This window comes from Meles meles, chromosome 19, assembly GCF_922984935.1.
Source record: "Meles meles chromosome 19, mMelMel3.1 paternal haplotype, whole genome shotgun sequence".
Classification (NCBI taxonomy): domain Eukaryota; kingdom Metazoa; phylum Chordata; class Mammalia; order Carnivora; family Mustelidae; genus Meles; species Meles meles.
The window spans coordinates 57516693-57541892 of NC_060084.1; the positions used below are offsets into that span (position 1 = coordinate 57516693).

The window sequence follows — 25200 nt, forward strand, 5'->3', positions numbered from 1 at the left end:
CTGTCCAGGCTCTCCCGGCCAGTGGAAGACCTGCCACCTGGGCCACACAAGGGCCACAGGGCGGAAGAGCGGGCTTGCTGCACCCACTGCTGGTTGTGCCTCTCTCAGTCTGTCTCCTGGGGCAGCCTCAATTGTCCCAGCTATAAAATGGGCTGATGCTTTGATCTGCTCTGCAGCTCCAGAGAGAGAGCATAGGGTGGAATAACATAATAGGCCGTGTGTGCCCCTCATTAAGCAATTCATTCATAATTTAACTGTTCATTTCTGAGGGTTTCCTGGGGCCTGGTGAAGATGACTCACACTCACAATCCAGCCCCAGGAGCTGGGGTGCAGACTGGCTGGCTGGCTCCGTACTCATCCATCACCCATTTATCCAATAAACATCACCTGAGCCTCCAGGTGCTGGGGGCTGGACACCCAGGCATGAACCGAATCCCCTCCCCACCCTGGACGATCTCCCTGCTTTAAAGCACCATACAAAAGAGAAAACATTAATTATTATTTTGAGTAATAATTACAGCGGTGCTACAAAGGAGCCCAGGAGCTTTGGTAGGATAAGGGCCAGATCTGCTGCCAAAAGAATTTTTGCCCTCAGGCCTGGGAAGTAAGGTTAAGAACCACTTTCCTTAGGGACGCCTGGGTGGCTCAGTGGGTTAAGCCTCTGCCTTGGGCTCAGGTCATGATCTCAAGCTCCAGGTCATGATCTCAAGCTCCTGGACAGAGCCCCACATCCGTCTCTCTGCTCAGCGGGGAGTCCACTTCCTCCTCTCTCTGCCTGTCTTTCTGCCTACTGTGATCTGTCAAATAAATAAATAAATCTTAAAAAAAAAAAAAAGAACCACTTTCCTTCAATCCTTATTCACTCACCCAGGCAGGCCCCAAGCTGGGAGCTCTGACGACTGGGTCTCTGTGATTGAGGTGCTCGCCAGACGATGAGCAGGGCAGATACAAAAAAATAGTTCAAGCACGAGATGGAGAGGAGAAGGGACACTGTGAAAGTTCAGATGAGGAGCTTCATCCAGATTTATTGGGGTGGGAGTTATCCAGGAAGGCTTCCTGGAGGAGGCAGCATCTAAATGGATTGCTGAGGAATGTATGTTACCAGGTGAAAAAGTGGAAGAAGGACATCCAGGGAGTCACTCCTTCTTTCCATTCCTCACCAGTATTTATGGTGCACTCAGGCGCTGGAGGAACAGCACTGTGTGCAGACACTACACGGGTCTTCGAGGTGGTGTGACATGAATGGCTACTTAATCTGTGAGGCCCAGTGCAGGATGAGATGCAGAGCCCCACGTTTAAAAGGGGTTGGGGCGCCTGGATGGCTCAGTCAGTTAAGTGTGGGACTCTTGATTTCATCTCAGTCACGATCTCAGTGTCTTAAGACCAAGACCCACACTGGGCTCTGAGTTCAACAGAGTCTACTTGAGATTTTCAGTCTCTCTCTACCCCTGCCCCTGCTCACACATACACTCTCTGTCTAAAATAGTAATTTAGTAAATACAATTTTTTTTTTGAAATTTTATTCATTCATTTGGCAGAGAGCACAGGCAGGGGCACAGTGAGGATCAGCGGGAGCCTGAGGAGGAGCTAATTCCAGGACCCCGGGACCACAGCCTGAGCAGAAAGCAGATGCCTAACTGCCTGAGCCACCCAGACAACCCTAAATAAATAAAATCTTAAAAAAAAAAAAAGAAAGAAAAAAGAGGTGACCTGTACACAAGAATTACGCAAGATATGTGTAGACAACGTCCTGTGGTAAAGTAAGCTATTTTTATTATATGGAGACGGAGGTGTTGGGGCTGGTGTTCAACTTTGCAGCTGGGCTGGGCTTGCATTTATCAGTTACATTAACTGTAGGTGAAGTTAAAAAAAAAAAACGGTGTTTATCAACTCCTTCCTCTCCACCCTGCAGGATGTAAGGGCTTTTTGCATGTATTCACTCATGCAGCTGCACAAGGACCCTGTGAGGGGTGTCTATTCTGACCTGCTGCCTCACGGAGGGCTTGTTAAAACAAAGTGGGGGGCCCACCCCCAGCGTTTCTGAATCGGTGTGTCTGAGAATTTGCATTTCCAACCAGCCCCCAGGCGATGCTGTGTGGCTGGTCTGGGATCTGACTCAGAACCCTAGGGACACTGTGGTGGAGCACCGCGATCACGCCTGAAGGAACACGGTACTGGGTTGAGGCTGGGGTGAACCTGCTCCCTGCAGGTGGCTGGCCTCTGGGAGAAGTTGCTGCATCCCGCCCTCCAGTTCCCTGCCAGGCCCACGCCCTGCCTCGGGCCCCTCTGGCCGCAGTCCTTCTGAGGGCACCCTCTTCTGACGTGCACCAAGGCACCACATACACTAGAGGAATGCTGATCTGAAGGGATCGGATTATGCCGGATCTTGCAGGTCAGGGTCAAGAATCTGCACTGAAGGGTTTTAAGCAAGGGTGACATGTTCCTATAAGATTTAAGAGCCCTCTGACGGATGGAAAACCAGAATGTGATATCCATATACCTAACGAATTATTAACCAGTCTTAAAAAGGAAGGTAATTCGGACACGCACCACGTCACAGGTGAACGCAGAGGACATGCAGTCGGCCCGTCCCAATAAGACATACAGCCTAATGCCACCCATGCGGGGTACCGGGGGCTGGGGCAGAGGGTGGGAGGGAGAACCGGGCAGACTTTCAGATCTGCGAGAGGAAGGGAGTTCTGGAACAAAGAGGATTGGTGCTCCAGGAGCAGAAAGGAGGCCGGAGGGCTGGAATTCACGAAGCGAGAGGAGCGAGGGGCAGGCCGGTGGGCCCGGCGGGAAAGCTCGCATTCGGCCACCGACCGCAGCTAAACCTGGGGGAAGTCACCGTCCGTTCAAGCAACGACAGATGGGACAACGTCCAGCGCTGCGCCCGGCCCACGCGGCTTGTGGGAGCTTCGGCCCATCCCCTCACGCCTTCACGCCCTCCCGCTTCCGAGGTGGGGAAACTAAGGCAGGGCCCTGTCCGATGGGGGCACGCCAACGACGTGTGGCCGGCAGCACCCTCTCCCGATTCACGCAGGAGCGGACCCCGAGGCCAGACGCTGTGCGCCGGGGTCCCGCCGGGGAAGCCGAACCAGGGCGTCCAGGTCGGCTCCAGCCAGGCGCGACCCGCTGCGCGCCGGCTTCGGACCTTGGCAGCGCCGCTCCGGCAGACCCGTTCTCAAGGAGACACACCCCGCAGGCCTGAGGGGCGCCGAACTCTGGCGAGGCCCCTCCTCCTCGCCTGCCCGCCGCGACGGCCCGGGGATTTCATTTCCTCAGCACCCACCGGCGTCCAGCCTCCACCTGTTTCAGGACAACGCCGCCACTACCGCTCCTCCTCCCCACCTCGGCCTCCCCGTTGGCACGTCTGCGCATGCCCGCGCCCGCGCGCGAGCCAATGGGGTGGGGGAAAAAAAAAAAACAAAAAAAACCCTGCAGCCATTCTGGGAAATGTAGTTCCAGGTGAGGCTGGTGGGGGGCGGGGGGAACGGAAGGCTCGGTGTCTGAGTGTTGGGGGGAAGGGAACGGACGAGTTTGGCGCAAAGCCTGCCGGGGCATGGAGTCCCGGTGAGCTTTGTGCGCATGTGCGACGAGTGAGGGGGCTTGGGGGGCCTCGTCTGGGAGAGTGAGGTGAGCGAGGGGGGCAGGAAGGGTTAGGGGGGCGGTTGGACGCGCTTTAGGGAGAGGGGGTGCTGGAGGCCGGAGGACCGAGGGGTGGAGGAGCGGGGGGAGGGGAGAAGAGGGGGGCCGAGCGAAGTGGGAGGTGGGCGGGGGGGATGGGAGCGGGACCGGGAGGGGGGAGGGGCTAGGGGAGGGTCGGGAAGTGGGAGGGGGCTGCGGCCCCGCGGGGTGGGGAACGCCGGCCGGAGTGGAGAAGCGGGGGCGGGGTGTGGGGGAGGGCCCCGGAGGGGGAGGGGCAGGGCAAGGGTCCGGGAAGGGGGAGGGCGGAGTGCGGGGCGTCGGAGGCTGAGGCCGCCAGCCGCTCTCATCTCTCCCGGTGCTGGGCGCCCGCGTCGGGGCTGGGTGCGCGGGAGGCGGTTGGCCGGCGGCTGTCCGGGGCTCAGGCTGGGCTCGCCTACGGGAGCTGCCCCGGCCGGCCCCCGTCACCCTGCGGGCCACCTCCTCCGAGGCTGGCGAGGTGCGGGTGCCGGCGCCTGGGGCTCCCCTGTGCTCGAGGCCTTGCTGGCGCGGCCGCTGTGCTCCGCATCTGTTTTCCTCGCCCCTCGCCCTCACGCGGCGACGCTCGCTCCTGTCGGGTTTTCCAGCCCATTTCACAGCCTGATCGATGGGGATCCCGTGTGTAACAGGTGCTCGTGTACCGTGTGCGAGCACGGACCGCTGGGCGGCTGCAGAGCTGTGGCTTGCCCCAGAGCCCTTGCGTCCCGACTATGTCCCGTGGGCCCGTGGCTCTCAGCCCCGGGGCTGGGGGGCCGTATTCTGCTTCTCTGGGGAGACACGGAGATATCTGGAAACCTGTGTGGCGGTCACAGCTGGGGTTTGGGGAAACGGCCGCTGGCTTCGGGGATGCTGACAGACCTTTCGCGTGGCATGGGACAGCGGCCACATCACAGAAGCATCTGGCCCCACGTGGGACTAGTGCTGAGGTTTGGAAACCCTGCAGTGGACACTCAAGTCTTCCCTGAGCGCTTTCTGGATCCTGGGCGACTTCTTGCTCCCGACCCTGGCAACCCCATGCGGGGAAGGAGCTGTTATCAGTCCTGGTTTCCAGGTGGAGAAATTCAGTCCACAGAAGGCAAGTCATGGGTCCAAGGTCACGCACTGGATAAATGGCTGAGCTGGAAATGGAAGTAGCCAAGGCCCCCAGCCCACCTCATGACCCTTTAGTTAACCCAGTGCGCTGTGCAGAGGTGCTGGGTGTGGCCAGCATGGGCTCTGGGGTCCCACAGTTCCAGGTTTGAATCCTGCCTCCGAGTGATCCTGTTGCTTTTTGGTCGTGGTGCCCAACCTGCAGGGCTGTTGGGGTGCTTGGGTGGGGCATTGTGAGGCTGAGCCTGCTCTGCAGCTGTCTCCTGAGGCTTCCAGGGTAGTGCACAGCACTCCAGCCGCCCCAGGAGGCACCAGACCGCAGTGAAGGGTAAGGATTGGTTCATCTGGTGGAACGAGCTTCCTTACAGCTTCCTGGGTGGTGACCCCAGGATCCAGAGAAAGGTCCAGCTGACCCTGCTCTCCACTCACTGTGGACAGCTGGTGACTAACTGGTGAGCCCCCTCCCCCCAAGACTGCAGGAACCTTCAGCGTGATGCCTGAGCCCTGGCTCTCTCAGGTCAGATTCCAGTCCCATACGGGGGGATCTGTCTCATAGCAAATGGGCTTCTCTGCATCTTTGGAGACTCAGCTCTGGCCTGGGTCTTCTGGGAAGCCTTCCCTGCCACCCCAGGCTCGCCAGCCCTTGAACGGAGGGATGATGTTGCAGACTGGCTGTGGACCAGGCAGACGGGGTGTGAGTCTGGGCTCTGTGATTTACTAGCTGAGTGATTTTTAAGCAAGCTGTCTTCATTTTCTCCATTGGCAAAATGGGGGCAATAATACTAAAATCCCATAAGACTGATCATCCCATAAATTTTCTTTAAGTGCCAGGCAGCACTCTGGGCTCTGTGAATGTGGTCTCTTGCTCTTCTGAAGTGTCAGTTCTCATGAAGGAAGTCAGCACACAAAGAAAACCCTTGTCTTGTTAAATACTAAAGGAAATTAGTAAAGGTGATGGGATAGTAACTGCAGGGTCGGGTGTGTGGATGCTCTGTTAATCAGACGGCTTGAGGAGGCTCTCTGAGTAGGGGAAATTGCATGGAGGCATCAAAAAAGAAGGATCGGTAGAAGATATGAACAGACACTTCTCCAATGAAGACATACAAATGGCTATCAGGTACATGAAAAAATGTTCATCGTCACTAGCCATCAGGGAGATTCAAATTAAAACCACATTGAGATATCACCTGACACCAGTTAGAATGGCCAAAATGAGCAAGACAGGAAACAACGTGTGTTGGAGAGGATGTGGAGAAGGGGGAACCCTCTTCCACTGTTGGTGGGAATGCAAGTTGGTGCAGCCACTTTGGAGAACAGTGTGGAGATTCCTGAAGAAATTAAGAATAGAGCTTCTCTATGACCCTGCAATTGCACTGCTGGGTATTTACCCCAAAAATACAGATGTAGTGAAAAGAAGGGCCATCTGTACCCCAATGTTTATTGCAGCAATGGCTACGGTCGCCAAACTGTGGAAAGAACCAAGATGCCCTTCAACGGATGAACGGATAAGGAAGATGTGGTCCATATACACAATGGAGTATTATGCCTCCATCAGAAAGGATGAACACCCAACTTTTGTAGCAACATGGACGGGACTGGAAGAGATTATGCTGAGCGAAATAAGTCAAGCAGAGAGAGTCAAGTATCATATGGTCTCACTTATTTGTGGAGCATAACAAAGAACATGGAGGACATGGGGAGATGGAGAGGAGAGGGAGTTGAGGGAAACTGGAAGGGAGATGAACCATGAGAGACTATGGACTCTGAAAAACAACCAGAGGGTTTTGAAGGGGCGGGGGGGGTGGGGTGGGAGGTTGAGGAACCAGGTGGTGGGTAATAGGGAGGGCACGTACTGCATGGAGCACTGGGTGTGATGCCAAAACATTGAACACTGTTATGCTGTAAATAAACAAATAAAAAAAAAAATAAAGTACATGGAGGGCAGAAACAGAAAAAAAAAAAAAAAAGGATCCAGCTGAGTAAAGGGGAGAGTGAGGAAGAGCAGGTACAAAGGCCCTGGGGTAGGACTAGCCTTGAGTCTGAGAATATAATCCAGGAGCTGGTGTGGCGGGAGTACAGAGAGCCAGGGATAGAACAGTAAGAAACAAGAAAGGTAGGCAAATGGGAGACCTTCTGCAGCAAGGAAGCAGCCAGAGGGTTTTGAGTGGGGAAGTGACATAATGTGATTTGTGTTGAGGGAAAAAAAAACACTTCTGATTGTAGTGGGGTGATTTGCATCTAGGGTGGCAGGCTCAGGAGCAGGGAGATGATGCGGGAGGGTGTGGTGGCTGGCCCAGCAGTGAGATGATGTCCATGGTCAGTGTGTAATAGTTAAGAGCCAGGGCTTTGGATGTGGGCTATCCAGGGGACCTTTCAGCCCAGCCACGCAGAGCCTGTGTCCTAGAGCCAAAGATCCTATCTCTTGACCTCCTTTGCTGCAAAATGTGGTTGGCCACAGAAGTTTCTCATATCATGAGGAAAGTCGTTCCAACACAGACTTTCTCTTGACTCTCACTGGTCAGAGCCCTCGTCTGCCTCCTGCCTTGGGTCACGAAAATTGTTCTGTAGTCCTGATCAGGAGCAAGCTGCTGCAGCAACGAGGCCCTGAAACACAGTGGCTCAAGCCCAGTAGAAAAACTGGTTTCCTGACAGTGCAGGGTGTTCCGGCATGGGTCAGTGTCGAGACCCACGGGGCCATCCAGGATCCCTTCTGTGTTGGTCTCCCACCATCAGGGGTTGGCAAACTTTTTCTGGAAGAGCCAGACAGTAGATAGCTCTAGCCACGAGGCAGCTTTGCAGCTCTTCAGTCTGTGCTGGATGTCCGCAGTTCTGTCTTCCGAGCTCAGAAGCAGCCAGGGACGGTGCCCGAGCAAGTAGTCATGGCTGTGTACCAATAAAACTTTATTTAAAAAAAAAAAAAGCTGGTGCCTGGATGGCTCAGTCAGGTAAGGGTCTCCTTTTGGCTCAGGTTGTGACCCCGGGCTCCTGGGATAGAGCTCCATTTTTGTCTCCTTGATCAATGGGGAGCCTGCTTCTCCCTTTCCCCCTTGCTCCCTGCTTTCTCTCTTGCTACCTCTCTCTCTCGAATAAATCAATAAGAAATCTTCTAAAATTTTTTAAAAAGGAAAGAGGCAACTGGCTGGCCCACTTGTTAGAGCATGCGACTCTTGATCTTGCGGTTGTAGGTTCAAGCCCCACAACCAAAAGATAAAATCTTAAAAAAAAAAAGATAGGCTACAGGCCAGATCTGGCCCACAGGTGGCTGTTTGCTGACCCAGTCCTAGTGATTCTCAAGTATCGTGATCTCGGGGCCCCTTTACATTCTTAAAAGTTACTGGAGATCCCGAACCATCTTTACCCGTAGCAGTTGTGTCTGTGATACGTATTCTGTTAAAACGGAAGGCCAAAGAATGTCAAGGTATTTATTAATGCGTATAGGAATAGAAGTAATTAACATTTCATATGTTGACATAAATAACCTTTTTTTAATGGAAAATAACTCTGTTTTCCAAAACAAAAAATTGGAAACACGACCTTATTTTTCTGCGAATGTCTCCAATTCCTGACTTGAAAGAAGACGGCTTCTCCGTTCAGCCTGTGTGCGTGCGGCCTATGGAAGACACCGGCACACCCTCAGATACTGTCTTACCGTCCTGATGGAACAGTTCTCACCTTGCAGTACCCTGGGGGTCCCGGACCACAGGAGGAGCTGTCTTCTAGCCCGGGGTCTTTCAGCCTTCGTGCTGCCGACATTCGGGGCTGGACCATTCTGTGCCATGGGGCTGCCCTGTGGGCTGTGGAACCCCTAGCTGCCTCCCCACCGCCGGACACCAGCAGCCCTGTTCCCCTAGCCCCATCCAGCAGTCAGAAGTCTCCAGACATCCCCAGCATCCCCAGACATCTCCCATCCATCTCCCGGTGGAGATGCTGCCGTGTCTGGGTCCCCTCCTTTGGGAACGGGGAAGAGGAAGTGGAGGGCACACGGCTTCCTTGGAGGGTGGAGGGACTGCACAGAGGGGGAAGGGGAGAGTGGATGAGGGCCAAGTCCCGCAGTCTGCCACTTTTCCCGATCCCCAGACGTGACGGGGGCCCATCCGTGTGTCGGATGGCGTGGGCGGCTGCGGGAATACCGAGTGGGCGCCTCAGCAACAGACACTGATTGCTCTTGGTTCTGGGGTTGGGGTCCAAGTTCGGGTGCAGGCAGATTCGTGTCCAGGCTGCGGGGGCAGCCTGCTTGTCTCCTCGCGTGGCAGAGCACGTCCGGGGGATGTCTGTTCCTCTAGCGGCACGGATCCCCTCAGGTTCTGACGCTGGCCTTATGGCTTCTCTTCATCTCTTTCTCCATTTTTACTGAGACGGCATTGACATAGAGCATTGTGTTCAGTTACGCGGCACCATCTGACGTGGGTGCGTTGTGACGCGGTCGCCATAGTGAGTGCGGTTCACATCTGTCAACTCATGCCGTCACCCTTGTCCTTGCTGTGGTGAGAACGTGTGAGCTCACTCCCCAGTGGTTCCGAGCAGACACCGCCGTCTCAGGAGCCCAGCTGCCACGCCATAGGTTAGAGCCCCCGCGTCTTGTAACCGAAGCTTGTGCCAGCTTCAGCTGAACCCACCTCCAGGCACCGGGGTGCTGGGTTAGAGCTCCATGTGGGTTTGAGGGACGTGAATAAGGAAGCGGCTGCGGGGGCTTCGGGGCGGGCATGCTAGAGCCACTGCCGCAGGGGGCGCAGGTCTGCGTGTCATCAGGCGAGCAGTCACGGTGGCAACGGTGCCGGCCAGAGCTGCAGGTTTTCTGAGCCCGGCCGGGCCGCGCTGTTCCGGGCTCTCTGTGTGTTCACTCCTCACGCGAAGCCGAGGGAGGAGACCGAGGGGCAGTGGGGCCTGCAGTCACCCGCAGGGAAGGGCAGAGACGGGGCCGGAGCCCGTGCTGTCCCAGGACAGGGTACCATCTCCCCTCCTCCGGCACCTTCCTTCGCAGGCGCTCGCCCTCGGCCTTGGAGGGGAAACTGAGGCACAGAGAGGCACCACCACTTACTCCGGGTCCCTCGGCTCCGACCTGGGCGTGCTTGGGGTGCAGCGGGCGGGAGGCGGTGGTTTCCCGCATCACTGTGCCGGGCTCTGACTGTGCTGACTCCCCTCCCCACAGGCGCTGCTGTCCCCGCAGGACTCACAGACCCCCATGGAGGTCCCGTCTCCCCAGCCCGTGAAGCAGGAAGGCCGGACGGCCGAGGGCCTGACCCTGGACTCGCCGTGGCACCGCTTTCGCCACTTCCACCTGGGCGACGCGCCGGGCCCCCGCGAGGCGCTGGGGCTGCTGCGCGCCTTGTGCCGAGACTGGCTGCGGCCCGAGCTGCACACCAAGGAGCAGATGCTGGAGCTGCTGGTGCTGGAGCAGTTCCTGAGCGTCCTGCCCGCTGACGTTCAGGCCTGGGTGTGCAGCCGGCAGCCCCGGAGCGGGGAGGAGGCCGTGGCCCTGCTGGAGGAGCTCTGGGTGAGCGCGGGGCTGGTGGGGGGTGTGGGGGGACCAGCTTCCCCCTCACCTGACCGGAGACCGGCCTCCCCCTCGCTGCCCAGCAGTGGAGGGCCGCTGGCCTCGGGGCACAAGGGAGAGCAGGAGGCTTTGGGGCGGATGTGCGCGTGCAGAGGGGTCCCCGAGACTGCCCTCCCTCTGACTGTCACGGCAACCTTGGGGGTCTCCAGGACCGCCCTCCAGTTGCATTCAGGAGGAGGATTCAGAGCCACCCGAAAGCCATCTCCTCGCTTACATTGGGGTTTGTCACGGCCAAAGGGCATAGATCAGGTTGGCGGAGGAGGGAGCTGCGGGGCCCCAGCCCTGGCCCGGAGCCTCCGGCCGCCCTCTCAGAGGGGCGCGTGGACGGCCTGAAGTCCTCCCAGCCACGGTGTGTGACCCGTGTCTGCAGTGTCGCCAGCCGGGGCGGCTCCCTGAGCCTCGGTGCCCAGAGTTTGCTAGGCTCCAGCGTGCAGGCCTGACCCCTGTGTCCTCCAGCCCCTGTGGAGGTGGGCGGACCCTGGGCGTCTGGAAGTCTCTGATGCAAACTGTACTGTGGGATTGTCCAGTGTGGCCCAAGGCCCCCAGGCATGCAGACGCTTGTGTCAGGCAGGGTGCCCCCGGGCCTTACAGGTCATCACCTCGTGGCTGAGGGCAGATGCCAGCCCTCTCCTTGTGGGAGGCTATGTGCTTTACTGAGACGGGGTCACCCGAGCGGAGCCTGTGGGCCAGGCTTGCCCCCTGCCCTCCAGCTTTGTGGAGAGGGGCACAGCCAGGCCTGTCCGTCCACACGGTTCCTGTGGTTCTTCTGCCACAAGGCCTGAGCGGGGCAGTGCGGACGCAGACCGACGGCCCGCAGAGCTGGAAGCGCTTACTCCTGGTCCATCGCAACACGGCCTGCGGACCCCCAGTTTAGAGCCGCGCTGTCTGGGAAGCAGTAGGACGTGAGCCTGTGAGCGGTCCTGAACGTTCCAGTGGCGCGGTGGAAAGGGTGGAAGGGAACAGTGGATTTACTTATTGAAATCAGTGTGTCCAAGCTCTTAGCGTCTTGGCAGTGGTGTGTGAGGCGGCTGAGCTGGCGGCTGGGGTGTGTGCAGCGCAGGGTCCCAGGCCGGGGTCAGAGGCCAGGAGGGCTGAGTCATCAGAACGACGTCAGGTCACCTGCTGGGAGGGCCCTGTCGGCTCACAGCTGTGGTCTCCTCTATCCCTGTCTCCTTTCTGGCCCGGCTCCCTCTGATGCACTCTCCCCTGCTTCCTGGGGCCCGCCTCACCCCTCCATTGCCGCCTCTCACGGCCGCTTGTCCGGGTCATTATCCCCTGCCGCTGCCCCTGTAACCCACGGCTGCAGAGCAGCACTGCGGGGACCGTGCTGTAGAGACAATCCGGATGAGCTCTCCCGGGGTTCTGGCGGCCAGGAGCCTCGGGTCTGGCTGGAACCTGACTGCGTTCCTGCTGGCCGCTCCAGGGAGGGCTCCGTCGCTGGGCCTCGCTTAGCCTCCGCTTCCAAGGCCATGTCCTTTCCTGACCCCAACTCTTCCCGTGATGCTGGGGCTGTCCCACATCAGCATCCCGAGCCCGGGGAGCAGGGTCCATTGTGTCTGCCGCGGACGCAGGTGGGTGCCTGAGGAGTCAGAAAGGGTGTGGAAAGGGTGTCAGAGTCTCGCCGAGTCGTGGTTCCCGGGGATGCTCTGACAGCTTCCCTGTCTGTCGGGGCGTCCTTCTCCTCCTCTGGTGAGAGAGCAGCCTCGGGCGGGGAGCCAGCCAGAGCGTCATTGGACAGGGTGATGCTGTTCTGCGGGGTTATGCCTCACCATCCCTGGCCCCTGGATGCCGCTTCCCCATTGCTGTGAGACGGACAGCTGTTTAGAGCAAAGGCGTGAAGAGCGACGGTGGCCTGGGCATCGGGCCTTTGCCCTCAGACTGTGGCAGAGGGACCCGGAAAGCTGGAGTCTGGGAAATGCCTCCGGGATGAGGGTGTCTATGGGGCTGTGGTCCTCTGTGTGCGGGCAGAGCCTTCTCTGGTGCAGCCTCAGACCCGGCTGCCAGAGCCTCCAGGAGCTCCGAAGAGCCCTGCTCCGGGGCTTCACTCAGGCAGAGCCGGCTGTTACCGGCTGCGGGGCCTGCAGCCTCAGTGGGCTGCTTTTGTTTAAGATTTTATTTAGGAAAGAGGGCGTGCAAGTGAGGGGAGGGGCAGAGGGAGAGGGAGAAGCATGCTCCCTGCTGAGCAGGGAGCCCTACGGACAGATGGACGGATGGACGAGGAGGGGCTCCATCCCAGGAGCCTGGGATCATGACCTGAGCAGACGCTCAGCTATTGAGCCAGCCGGGTGCTCGGCTTCCGTGTACTTTTAACTTTCTTGGAGTGGGGGTGGGGTACAGTTCCCTGCCGGAGTCCGGACACGGACCTGTGCCAGCACCGCAGGCCGCCAGCATGCCGTGCGTCTGGTCTCCCGGGGAAACTCCGCACGCTGCCTTTGAGACCGTCGCGTGCGGTCATGCTTGTCGGGGGGTGGTTCCGTTCTCGCACCCAGTGGAATCCCGTGGTGGGGACACGCCAGCTTCTCTGTCCCTCCCGTGCTCAAGGACCCAGAAGTGGTCTGCAGTGCTGGGTGGTTGTGAACGCAGCTGCCGTGAGGACTGAGCTGTGCGCGTCCGTGTGGGTACGAGTGCTCTTTGTCTGGAGCAGTCGCCGGGAGCGCGAGGGCTGGGATTCCGGTGGGTGTGTTTGGTTCTAGACGAAGCCTCCCAGCTGCTTCCTGAGGTGGCGGTGGCACTTGGCGTGGCCACCGGCAGTGTGTGGGCCTCCGTGGTTCTGAGGACTGTTCTTGGCTGCTGGGATCCCTGGGACCGAGGGAAATCCCTGCCTGGCCGAGCCGGCCTCGTGGAAATCCTTTGGTGTTGCGGCTCGTGTGGCAGTGACTAGAGCGTGGGTCCCCGAGCACAGGGGTCCTGTCTGTCCCGCTCACGGCTGTGTCCCTGGTGCTTCAGTTCTGTATGTGGTGGGTGCTCGGGAAAAGGCTTGTCGGGGAGCGGCGGGTCACCCCCTAGGCTGCCTCCGTTGGATGCAGGTGGGCAGTGTGCAGTGTCGGTCACGTCTGTGAGCTGCAGGTGAGGGGAGACGGCCCGGGCGGGGCTGAACTGGCCGCGCCCAGTCCCCTGCGTCCGGTCGCAGGCACACAATAGCCAGGGGTCCGGCTGGGCCAGCCCAGGAAACCCAAAGGAAAGCAGGCGGGCGGGAGGCGGGGAGGGCCGGGCTGTGGTCAGTCTCAACAGGAAACGCCCGCCGGCCTGGGCCTCCGGGGTCAGCGCTCAGGGAGACCTGGGGCCGCAGAGGCAGAGAGCAGGGGCAGCCAGCAGGGGAGAGGCTGGCAGGGCCTGCGTGCAGGAGGGCAGGCCAGCTGCAGCCCGGGAGTTGAAGGCGGGCCACAGGGCTTGCTGAGCCTGTGCGTCTTCGGCCAGAGGGTGAAGCTATGGGAGAAAGACAGCCCCCCCCCATGGCCTGCGGGACCTTCGGGACCCTGTGGTCGGGCCTCCTGCCTTCGCTCCCTGCAACCCCCACCTGGTGGACTGCAGGGCAGGAAGTGCAGACTTGAACCCAAGTGTCCCCAGGCGAGCAATGCTGGCCACCGGGCAGCTCCGTGTGCGGCGCTCAGGAGTTCCCTGAGGACCCCTTGCCCTGATACCACCTGCAGGTCTGGGGCTCCCCGGGGCCAGCCTGGGCTCAGTAATTCCGGAGAAGGACTCAGGACATGACGAGAACTGGGGTGCTCCCAGTTCTGACTCGTTTCAGTGAAAAGACGAGAGGCCCTCAGGGGCAGGGTCCAGGAGAGCTGCTGTCCCAGGGGTGCCGTGGGGACAGCATCGTGCTCACGAGGGAGGCTCCCAAGCCTGGTGTCCGGGCTTTTTACTGGGGGTCAGTGGTATAGCCACAAGGCGGACGCTAGTCCCCAGCCCTCTGGAGGCCAAGAGGCCCCCACAATCCCGCTGTTAGCCCAGCCTGCCTGTCTCTGCCCAACCCTGAGGGGTCAGTACCGCACAGCGTTACCGTCTCCCAGGTGATGGTGCGTCCCAGAGAAGTCAGCAACTGGCCGCAGGTCTTGGGGTTGGTGAGGGGACAGTGGGAGGAGTGGAACCCACAGGCCCTGGCTCTAGATTCTGCTTCTAAGCCCGCTGTACCCCAGAGACGGAGCCCCCCAGTGCCTGGTCCAGGGCCCGAGCCTCATCCCCATGGCCCTTCTGCCTGGGTGTCTTACTTTGTGCACAGTCTAGCATCCCATGCCTGGGACCCCAAACCAGAGAGCCGCAGGCCATCCAGAGGACGTGTGTGCCCTGGAATCATCAGGAGACCCTGCTGGCAGTGCGCTGCCCGGGCTGTGCTCACGGGCGGGCCGACATGGCTGCAGCAGAGGCCGGCGGGGGCGGGCACCTGGCCCGTGTCCCGCTCCCGGGCGGCTGCGCCGTGCCAGTCCAGGTCAGGACCTGGGGTGAGACCAAGTGCCACTTCAGCCCCTCTGCCCTGACCCCAGGGTAGGAGGTCACATGCTCGGGGTCCCATAGGCAGGTCTGTGGCTAGAGGCACCTAGGGACCTAGTCAGCCTCATGCCGGACCCTGACTTCACACCTTGGTACCCGCTTAACTTGACCCCGTTCTTGAGGAACCGTTTCTTCTTCAGAGCAGAGGCAGACGGTTTGACCCTCCCTTACCCTTTTCCCCACTCGTCGTCACTCACTTGGTGCCTACTGAGAAGAGGCACCGGGAGTCAGAGCCCAGCCCTCTTCCATGGTGGCGGGAATGTGCTGCGGGACAGGTCTGGCAGTGCCTCTGAAGGTTAAACACCGGCCACTCTGTGAGCCCACGGCCCCCACCTGGTGTACGAGCCCACAAACATCTGTCCCTGATGCGAATGCCATGGCAGCCGGGCGGTAGGCCCTGTAACAGGCAAGCAGTGGAAGTGACCCAGGCACCCGCTGGAACCGATGAGCGATACAGCCTCGCGAGCAGACGCTGCTCAGCCACACACACCCGCTGGAGTGACCGCTGGAGTGACCGTCCGAGACGCGCTGCAGAAGGGGGAGGGAGCCTGTGAGAAGGGGTTGTAGACTGCAGGAGTCCGTTAATGCAGCTTCCAGGACAGGCAGACCCACAGACACAAGCCTGCGGGTTCCCCGGGGCTGGGGCAGGGAACGCGGGCGACTGTACTAGGTCTGCGGTTTAGTTTGCGGGAGATGAAAATACCCTAGAACCGGGGGTGGTCGTACGCCCGCGAATGCGCTAAAGGCCACAGGATTTTGTTCTCAGTGGGTGAATTCTGTAGGTGAATTACCCCTTGCGACAGGTGTCTTTAAAAGGATTGGCTCCAGTGGGGCACCTGTGTGGCTCAGTGGGTTAAGCCTCTGCCTTCAGCTCAGGTCATGGTCTCAGGGTCCTGGGATCGAGCCCCACATCAGGCTTCCTTCTCAGTGAAGAGCCTGCTTCCCTCCTCTCTCTCTGCCTGCCTCTCTGCCTACTTGTGATCTCTCTCTGTCAAATAAATAAATAAACTCTTTAAAAAAAAAAAAAAAGGGTTAGCACCAGGACACACAGAAGGCAGGTGGGCCAGGCCCTCCGCTCCTGGAGCCCACACTCTGTAGGAGCATATGGGCAGCAGAGGCATAGAAATGCCCGATGGCAGTTCATGTGGCTGTCGGGAGGTCTCCTGAACGTTTCAGGACCAAGGGATACCAGCTCCAGACAAACTTTTCAAAAATTGAAGAAGGTATACTACCCAGCTCCTTCTGCGGGCAGAACCGAGGATGCCGCGAGAAAGAAAACTGTTGGCCAGCATCCTCAATCTGAAAATAATGGTGCCACGTGAAAGACTCCCCCCGCCCCAGCAAAGAACAAGAGTACCTGTTTACTTTGTGGTTCTGTGTATGAAGTTTCTAGAAGATGAAAACAGCTCTGCAGCGACAGGAAGTGCATCAGGGTTTGCTGATTCGTACTGCCGAGAGGCACGAGGAAACTTTCAGGGGCTGACACGCTTGCCATCTCGGCACTGATGGCAGTTGCAGGAGCGCATACGTGTTGAAACTCACTGGATCGTATGCTTTAAATATATGCATTTTTTTATCTTTTATTTTTTAAAGATTTTATTTATTTGATAGAAACACAGTGAGAGAGGGAACACAAGCAGAGGGAATGTGAGAAGGAGAAGCAGGCTTCCCACCAAGCAGGCAGCCTGATATGGGACTCGATCCCAGGGTCCTGGGATTGTGACCTGAGCCAAAGGCAGACTTAACGACTGAGCCACCCAGGCGCCCGTAAATATATGCATTTATAATGTGCATCCGTATAACCTCCGTGTTGAATAGTACAGTGTGACAGGTAGCAGGGTAGGGACCGTTCTTAAGTCACAGATGCTAACAAACTTTTGTGTGGTAGCAGCGACGGGGGCTCATTCAAGTCTTGAAGGACATGTCGGGAGTAGACAGGGAAAGGGAGTCCTCTGGGAGAGGGAGTTCTAGGGAGAGGGAGAAGAATATGCCAAAGAGTGGAGGTTTGGGAGAACCTGGCACGCTCGGGGCATCATTAACTTTCTACTGTGGACTTCTGGGAAGGGACCTGGCCGATGGGGCTGCAGGAGGAGGTGGCAGGGCACGCTGGCCTGTGGGCCACGGCAGAAGCAAGTAGCGGGTCGGCACCTGTGGCACCATAACAGCCTGAGCCGCATGAGTGGTCAGGAATCCGTTTACAGTCCGCTGGAGCAGAGGTGACCACGCAAAGTTTTCATCCTGCCGCCACCAGACAGCGTGGGCGTTCACAGGTCCCAGACGATGCACGTTTGGGAAAAGCTCCGGAAGCTCCCTGCAGAGTCGTCTTGCTAGCTGCTAGAATTTTAGGCATCACTGACTTCCAACCTAAGTGTTGCATTTGAAAGAAGTAAATATGAAAGGGGGTTGGGTGTGTGGAACTCAGGAGTCAGCTCTCCTTTGTTGGCACCAAAATTCTGATGGGTTCTTTGGGGACAAGGGCTTGAGAACAATGACGATAGCGTAAAGACACCTAGAATAATCTGAAACATTTTCAGTGACCTTTGGTGTTCCTGGCTGGCATGGTCTGTTCAGAAGTGGTCTGCCATTTGATCAGGGAAAAGTTCCATTCCTGAACTTTATTTTTTTCCTGAGTTAGAGATAGCTTGTGTGCTTTTCTTGTGTATTTTTGTCAAGGAGTTTGCACTTTATCCAGAGGGCAGGAATTGTGAAGCTAAGGTAGGATTTAAAGCTCCTGTATCAGCTGTCCGTTGCTACATAACAAATCACCCCAAACTTAGGGCTTGCCACAACAAACGCTTGTTGTCTCGCAGTTTCTGTGGGTCAGGAATTTGGCGCAGATCTGACTCAGGGACTCACGAGGGGGTTAGCTGGGGGCTGGAGGATCTGCTCCCCAGACGGGTCCCTCACCTGCTAACCAGCAGGAGGCCTGGTGGCCGGCTTCCCCCAGAGCACGTGGGAGGGCTTGATGACTGAACGTAGTAGGGGTCGCAGGGGAAATTAGAGCCTGTCACTGTGGTTTCTCATTTCTGAGTGTGGTATCTCTCGTTTCAGGGACCAGCAGTGAGGGCACCTCAGGATGTGGCAGAAGGCTCTGGGGCAAGCGTTGGAAAGGATGATGTTGGGACGATGCCCTTAGGTGAGTAGCTCACCCCTCCCCCACCCTGAGGGGGTCCCCCTCCTGCTCATCATTCATTTCCTCACGTGCCAGGCCCTGAGCTGGGCACCCGGGCTGGAGATGGGTCAGACATGCCCTCACAGAGGGCACGGCGAGGTCTGACGGGGGTAGCGGGTGCCTAACCATGCATCCCAGCTGTGGGTGTGTGCCGGGCACCATTCTGCCAGCTCTCTTGCTGCCTGTGTTGCCACGTGGGACTGTCACCCAGTACATCAGCAGTCTTTTCCTCAAGAAAAGTCCAGAGTTTGGGTTTTTATGACATGCCTGATTTTCAAATGTTTTTCACATTTTTAAGCACATTGCAGCGCACCAAGCCAACACCAGCCCTGACTGGCCTGCTGGGTACACTGCGCCCTCTGGGAGCCCATGCCCAGCAGACTGGAAACCCAAGGTCCAGGAAGCTCAAGCAGCTTGCCTGAGGCCACACAGCAAGTCAGGGCCAGGGCCAGGGTGGGGACGGTGGCTTCTGCCCCTGACAGGAGGTGTCTCTGCACCCAGGAGAGGCGACCAGGATGCCAGGGCGTAGGTGCTGGTGGCTGGCGTGGAGGAAATTGTGTGGATGGGAGTAGGAGCGTCATGCTTCGCAGTTGCACTGGGGTCGTTTTTGTACATTGGATGAGCTGGAGCTTATCCCCCCAGAACTCCATAGAGCAGTCAAGACCCAGAGAAAGGATATGTGAGGTTCCTCTGCCCGGACTTACCCGCCCTCCCGTTTCCCCAGATTCCCCCTCAGACGCCACACACCGTGCGGTCAGCCTGCCTGCTGGGTCACGCCTCTGTCTCCCCAGTGTCCCTGCTCCTCCGTCCACCTCCCGCCTGCTGTCCGTCCCTCCCTCCGTTGTGCATCTGTTACTTTATTTTCTTTCTTAAAGACTTTTTTTTTTTAATTTGACAGGCAGAGATCACGAGTAGGCAGAGAGGCAGGCAGAGAGAGAGGGGGAAGCAGGCTCCCTGCTGAGCCGAGAGCCGGATGCGGTGCTCGATTCCCAGGACCCTGAGATCATGACCTGAGCCGAAGGCAGAGGGTTTAACCCACTGAGCCACCCAGACGCCCTCCGCATCTGTTACTTTAAACCAGGAACTTTTTAAAAAAAATCTTTTTTTTTTTTTTAAGATTTTATTTACTTATTTGACAGACAGGGAAAGAGGGAACACCAGCAGGGGGAGCAGGAGAGGGAGAAGCAGACTCCCCACTGAGCAGGGAGCCGGATGCAAGGCTCCATCCCATGACCCTGGGATCATGACCTGAGCTGAAGGCAGACACCTAGTGACTGAGCCACCTAGCACCCCAGAAATCTTTTTTTAAAAGGTTTTAGTGAAAGAGCATGAGCGCGGGGTGTGTTGTGTGTGTGTGTGAAGGGGGGGCAGGGGGAGAAGCAGACTGCCCGCTGAGCAGGGGACCCCCCCTGCCCCCAAGGGGGGGCTCAGTCCTAGGATCTGAGGTCATGACCCAAGGGGAAGGTGGATGCTTAACAGACTGAGCCACCCTGGCGCCCCACCATCCATCCGTCCGTCCCCCCACCCCCCGACTCTCCCCCAGCTCCCGCACCATCCACCCACTGACCGCTCCTGGACACGCCACTCATCTGCATCCTCATTGGCTCCTCCTCTGGCTCACCCATGCCTGCACGCTGCCTCCGTTTGTTAGGCACTGACTGCACTGTGCGGGGGTCCCCGCGACCCATCAGCCCTAACCCCGCCCCCATGGTTTCCTGGCATTAAACTTTGCTCGGGCGGGGCCCTTCCTGACTGACACAGGCCCGACCCCCGGTCTGCCCCCGCCTCCTGTGCCCTGCACCACCCCGCCCTCACTCTGTGCCTTTGCCCGGCAGGAGATGCGGCCCCCGGGGTGGAGGAGCTGGCGACCGGGGATGCCCAGGCCACGCGCCCCTACAAGCAGGAGCCGGGCAGCCCTCCACCGGCCCCCGCGGCGTCCCCCGTGCCCGGCCTGCCCCCCTTCCTGGCGGCGGCGGCGGCGGCGGCCCCGGGTACCACCTCCTGCCCCGAGTGCGGCAAGGCCGCCCTGAAGCCCGCGCACCTGCTGCGCCACCGGCAGAGCCACTCGGGCGAGAAGCCGCACGCCTGCCCCGAGTGCGGCAAGGCCTTCCGGCGCAAGGAGCACCTGCGGCGCCACCGCGGCACGCACCCTGGCGGCCCCGGGCCGGCCCTGCGCCCGCTGCCCGCGCGCGAGAAGCCGCACGCCTGCTGCGAGTGCGGCAAGACCTTCTACTGGCGTGAGCACCTGGTGCGCCACCGCAAGACGCACTCGGGGGCGCGGCCGTTCGCCTGCTGGCAGTGCGGCAAGGGTTTCGGGCGCCGCGAGCACGTGCTGCGCCACCAGCGCATCCACGGCCGCGCGGCGGGCGGCGCGGGCACGTGCGCGGCGGCGGGCCCCGGCGGCGGCGGCGGCGGCGGCGGGGGCCCCTTCCCGGCCTGGCCGCTGGGGTAGCCGCCGCCGGGCCCGCCACCCGGCCCCTCCCCGCCTGCAGCTCCCTGCTCCTGCGCCGGCTCCAGTCGGAACCCTTGTTTCCTCGGCTCCTTCTGTTCCGGACCCCACGGCCCTATCCGGTTCTCACGGCCTGCCAGGCCGTCCCACTCCGTGCAGGTGCGCCCGCAAGCCCCGCCGCCCCCGTCCTCTCCTCCTGCGGTGCGCGGCCCAGCGAGGCCGGCCGGAGCCCAGGAGAGGAGCGCCGGGCAGGGGCGGAGCGTGGGCCCCGGATCCAGAGGAGGCTGGAGGAAGGAGAAGCCCTGTCCCTAGGAGACCCCTCCACACGGGGCGGGAGTGGGAGGGGGAAGGGGTGATGGTTCTGACAGGATGGACTGGGCTCTGCTCGTGGGCTCCTGGGGCTCACCCCTCTCTGCGGCTGGGAGGGCGCGTGATGGACAGCGATGCCCGCTCCGGGGAAGCACCGTGGAGACCACAGTTCACCAGCATCTGGAGAGTAATAAAGTTACTGATGAGAGGTGCCCACGCAGTCCCGGGTTCTGTGTCCGTGGGCCTCACCTCCTACGGCCGTGTTCTGGGGGCACCTTGGGCACCAGTTCCTCATCCTTGGGCCTGGAGAGGAGGGGTCCAGAGATGGGTTTCATCCAGCCCCCCTGGGGGCCCAGGAGCAGGTGTCTCCACCGCTGTCCTTAGAGCCAGAACGATGCTCGATGGAGGGACTGGCTTGTTGACAGACCCACTTGGGGTCTAATCTCGGCCTGTGGCTTCCTGGCTGCTCGAGCTTTCATACCCGCTCTGGGTCTTGTGTCCACATCTGTAAACAGCAGTGGTTCCTACATCCATTGCCGGAGTCTTCCTTGGGGGAGGCACCCATTCATGGGGGACCCCCAAATACCAGATAAGTAAGTCTTGGGAAACCGATTTTGTCAAGAGAAGAATCCAGTACTTGCTGAGGATGGGGCATGAGGTTGGGGGCCACCGGCCCGGGACCCCTGCAGAGGGGGAGGGCCTGGGAGTAGCTTGCTGTGGAGTGCAGACCCTGGCCTGCCTCACCAGCTCCTGCAACCCCCACCCGCCTTGTGCTCTGCGCCTGTGCTTGTGCGCCTTCAGCACAATCCTGGGGTTCAAGCCCTGCTGTTTTGTCTTTAGGAAGGTGCTGCTGCACCTGACCCGTAAGACCGCAGCCACAGTCCAGGCCCTGGCCACAAGGGAGTCTGGGAGGGGACGAGCTGGATCCTCAGGTGTCTGCAGCTGGAGGCTGGCTCCCCCGTCCAGCAGCCGTGAGGCAGGACAGTGGCCAGACCCTGCGGGAGGCTGGGATGATGTGTGTCTGCCAGGGTGCCCTGGAGCAGCCCAGAGGTTGCAACACCCACCCTGTGTGACAGGTGGGAAGGGCGGGTCGGAGGTGCCGTGGCGCAGGGAGCGCAGACTCCTGGGTTGCCCTGTGTGAGCCCCCACACGCGTCCTTGTCACAAGGCCGGGTCCCCGCGCCCACCTGCCGGCAGAGGAAACCGTCTTGAGAAGCCGCATCTGCTGCTGCTGCAGGACCTTGGGGGGCAGGGGGGGTTGTCTGAGGATGGGGATCCGTGACAACAGGACAAGGTACTCCTGGCTGTGGGTGAGGCCCTCCGTCAGACGCAAAATCCTCCGTCTGGTTTATCGCCATAGTGCAGCGAGGCTGTCCCCAGCACACAGATGGGGGAAAGGGAGGCACGGGAAGGGTGAGTGACTGCGACCCCGCTGGCCTGGCGCCAGCCTGTCACAGGGATCACGGGGACTCCGGCTCCCGCCTTGCTTGGGGCTCCCTGCCACCCGCGCAAGCCCAGCTTTGGCTGGGAGGTTCCGCCCCTTCCGACAAGCTCCCAGGAGCCTGATTTCCCTGAGGAAACCCCTTGACGCACGCCGCCTCCGTCAGTGTGGACTGCGGCTGCAGCCGGTGACCTCAGAGCCCCCTGTGACAGGCCCCCTTCTCTGCAGTCCTCAGTCAGGACGCAGAGTTGTCGTGCACCCCGCTCCTTTCTAGGGTGGCGCAGCCCAGATGCAACTGGGGAGATGCGGGCATCGGCACTCAGGCTCTTGTACCCCTGGTGCCCACCAGGGGGCACACCCCGCCGGCCAGCGTCCACTCCCATGAAGGGACGAGTCCCCCTCGGAGACTGCAGAAGGACCTCCCCAGGCCAGTAGGAAGCTTGGTGCCAGCTGGTGGGGGTGCGGAGTGCTGCTGATAGGACCCCCCAGCGGCCCCCTGCCCGCCCCCGGACTCACGGGGGCCACAGGTGTGTTTCTGGTGTCTGTCTCCATGTTGATTGGGTGGCAGCGGGTGGGGGCGACCTAAATGTCCATCCACAGGAGAGTGGGGAAGAGGGGGTCACCGACACTGCCCGGGAGATGCCCCGATCTCAGAAATAAGAACATCCAACGGAGCCTCCTTGAAATCACGCAGGACATTAAAGTTGCGTCCAAGGGTCGTCTTGTAAATGAAGCTGCCTTTGGGCCACAACCGTCTGGAGGCCGCCGTTTAGCCTTCTCGCCAAGTTCGAGGTTAAGGTGCCCAAAGCTGGACCGTGTGACTATTTTTGGTCGCTCTGATGTGTGACTATTTTTGGTCGCTCTGATGGGCGGGACACCCCTGGGTGTTAGGGTTCACTGTCCTGCAGGTCATTAGCCAGTGTGGGCCCAGCGGCCACGCTCTCCCACGCTCTCCCCCCGCCCCCGGCCGCCGGTCCTGGTTCTTGGCATTCCTCTTCCCAGCGAGGTCCAGCCTTCTGCTGGCGGCCACGGGTGCGCTAAAGCAAAACGTCTCTGCACAGACCAGCAGTGATGGGGAGGCAGGGAGGGAATGGCGGTCACGGACTCCGCGTGTGAGGAGAAGAGAGCAGGTAAAACCCGTGCCACTGTGATGAGGCCAGTGACCTCAGAGCCCCCTGTGACAGGCCCCCTCCTCTGCAGTCCTGTCTCCATCCACCAGCACCGCTGACCAGGAGGTCCGGCTTGTGCTTCTGGAGGCCTCGACTTACCTGCTTCCTTCTTTAGCTACAAGGAGTGAGACCGTGGCCCGTCGCGGTCCCTGTGGGAACTTGCTGGTGGCCAGAGGCTCTGGGTGGCCACGTGCGGGTTTCCCTCCTGCTTCATTCATCTCTCGGGGTCCTGGCACAGCAGCTCTGTGGGGGACCGAGCAGGGGTGAGTCGGTTTCTCCCAGGGCTCTCCCGGCTGCTGCCTCCTCGCCCCTCCCTTGTCCCCAAAGGGAGTCGGCCATCAGGGCGAACCCCAAGTCTGTACTTGCTTGTGAGGAGGGGAAGCACAGGAGTGCCCAGTCACTACCGAGGCTGCTCCCTCGTCTTCGCCACCCACCCCCCCCACCCCGTCCCCCGCTTCAAACCCTCAGGGCTCCCAGGGACAGCAGGAATGGCAGTGAGTTCTCCGTGAGCAAAACCAATGCAGGACAAGGGGCCGGTTCCCAGACGAGCCTGGGCCTTACTGCACGGCAGTGCCAGGCTTCCGAGAGTGAGCCAGCAGAGCGGAGTTGGGCAGGACAGTGTGGGGCGCAGGCTTGAGGCCAGCACCGCTTCCTTCCGCCATGCATTTCTAGCGAGCAAGCTACATGGTGGGCCAGCATCCCAGGGTGGGGAGGAAGCCCCCACGTCCTGCTGAGTCCGTCCCAGAGTCCCATGGCCAACGGTTTGGATGTGGGAAGAGGTGGGGCCCCTCAGGGCAACCCCTCCCGTAAAAACCCTCCTTTGCTCAGGAATCTGTAATGAGCACTCGCTGTGGCCAGGCCGGTACGGAGTGGCCCTTGGAAAGAACAGTGAACCAGAATGAGTCCCTGTCCAGCCGAGCAGACACCAACGGTCCCGGACACGTTTGGGGGCAGACAGTGGAGACTGGAGAGTTGGGAAGGTCCAAAGAAGGGCTTGGGTGAGACCTGGGGAAGACCGGACGGGAGAGGGAACAGCCAGAAGCGAGGCCCTTGGGGCAGAGCGGCCTGGTGCTGGGAGGAGCTGGTGCCACTGGAGTGAGAAGGGAGTGGGGGAAGAGTCATGAACGTCTGGGCGGAAATGAGAGGTTCCTTATATTTTCAGCATGCTGGGAAGCCCCTGGAAGTTTGGGGCGGGCACTGCATTATCCCTTTTGTATTTTAAATGCAGCATTTGGGCTGCCCTGTGGAAAACGGGGAGGAGGGGGAAGAGCATGAAAGCAGGAGACTCGGAGGGAGGCGTTGCTCAGCGTTGAGAAGATGCAGGTGAGGGTGAATCCCTTCTGGGAAAAGAACAAAGTGTCTTTCATGGCCTCACTGGTGACCTGGGATCCAACCATGTCCCCTCTTGGCCAGTCATGCCAATGGGAAGATTAGTAGTACTTCGGGGCATGGCTGCATGGTGGTTAGGCAGATAGGCACCAGAACGCAAGTGCCTGGGTTTGGTTTTGGTTATTTACTATCTGTGCAATCTTGGGAAAGTTACTCAACCTCTCTGAGCCTGTGTTTGCCTTTGGTTCGGTGGGGGTCATTTCTGTCCCACAGGGTTATCAGGGGGATTCCATGAGGTCAGGTGCACTGTGTTCTTCACACATCACTTGGAGCCAGTTAGTGCCTATGATTACTGGAAGTAGGATTATAATATCTGATGAAAGCACCTTTCCACAGTGGGTGCCTTCCCAGCCTGCTTTGTACACAGTATAAAGTATATATATATATATATATATATATATAGAGAGAGAGAGAGAGAGAGAGAGAGAGAGTATATATACTCAATACTTCAACA

General features: G+C 59.4%; 1 protein-coding gene across 2 annotated transcripts; it reads left to right on the forward strand.

Annotated features, from left to right (window-relative positions):
* The first annotated feature begins 3445 nt into the window (after positions 1 to 3445).
* On the forward strand, positions 3446 to 20954 carry ZNF444 (zinc finger protein 444). Of its 2 annotated transcripts, none has more exons than XM_045987601.1 (4): positions 3446 to 3468; positions 9923 to 10267; positions 17870 to 17954; positions 19826 to 20954. In XM_045987601.1, the coding sequence occupies exons 2-4, from the start codon at positions 9956 to 9958 to the stop codon at positions 20440 to 20442; spliced, it is 1014 nt and encodes a 337-aa protein (XP_045843557.1). In that variant the 5' UTR covers positions 3446 to 3468; positions 9923 to 9955; the 3' UTR covers positions 20443 to 20954. The 2 variants fall into 2 exon arrangements, with proteins under 2 accessions (XP_045843557.1, XP_045843556.1); XM_045987600.1 differs by lacking the exon at positions 3446 to 3468 and adding an exon at positions 3530 to 3636.
* Positions 20955 to 25200: the final 4246 nt, after the last annotated feature.

Coding starts and splice junctions, on each gene's coding strand:
- ZNF444 (XM_045987601.1), top strand. CDS start 9,956: ATGGAGGTCCCGTCTCCCCAGCCCGTGAAGCAGGAAGGCCGGACGGCC. Junction 10,268..17,869: donor CCCTGCTGGAGGAGCTCTGG/GTGAGCGCGGGG, acceptor CTCTCGTTTCAG/GGACCAGCAGTGAGGGCACC. Junction 17,955..19,825: donor TGTTGGGACGATGCCCTTAG/GTGAGTAGCTCA, acceptor TTTGCCCGGCAG/GAGATGCGGCCCCCGGGGTG.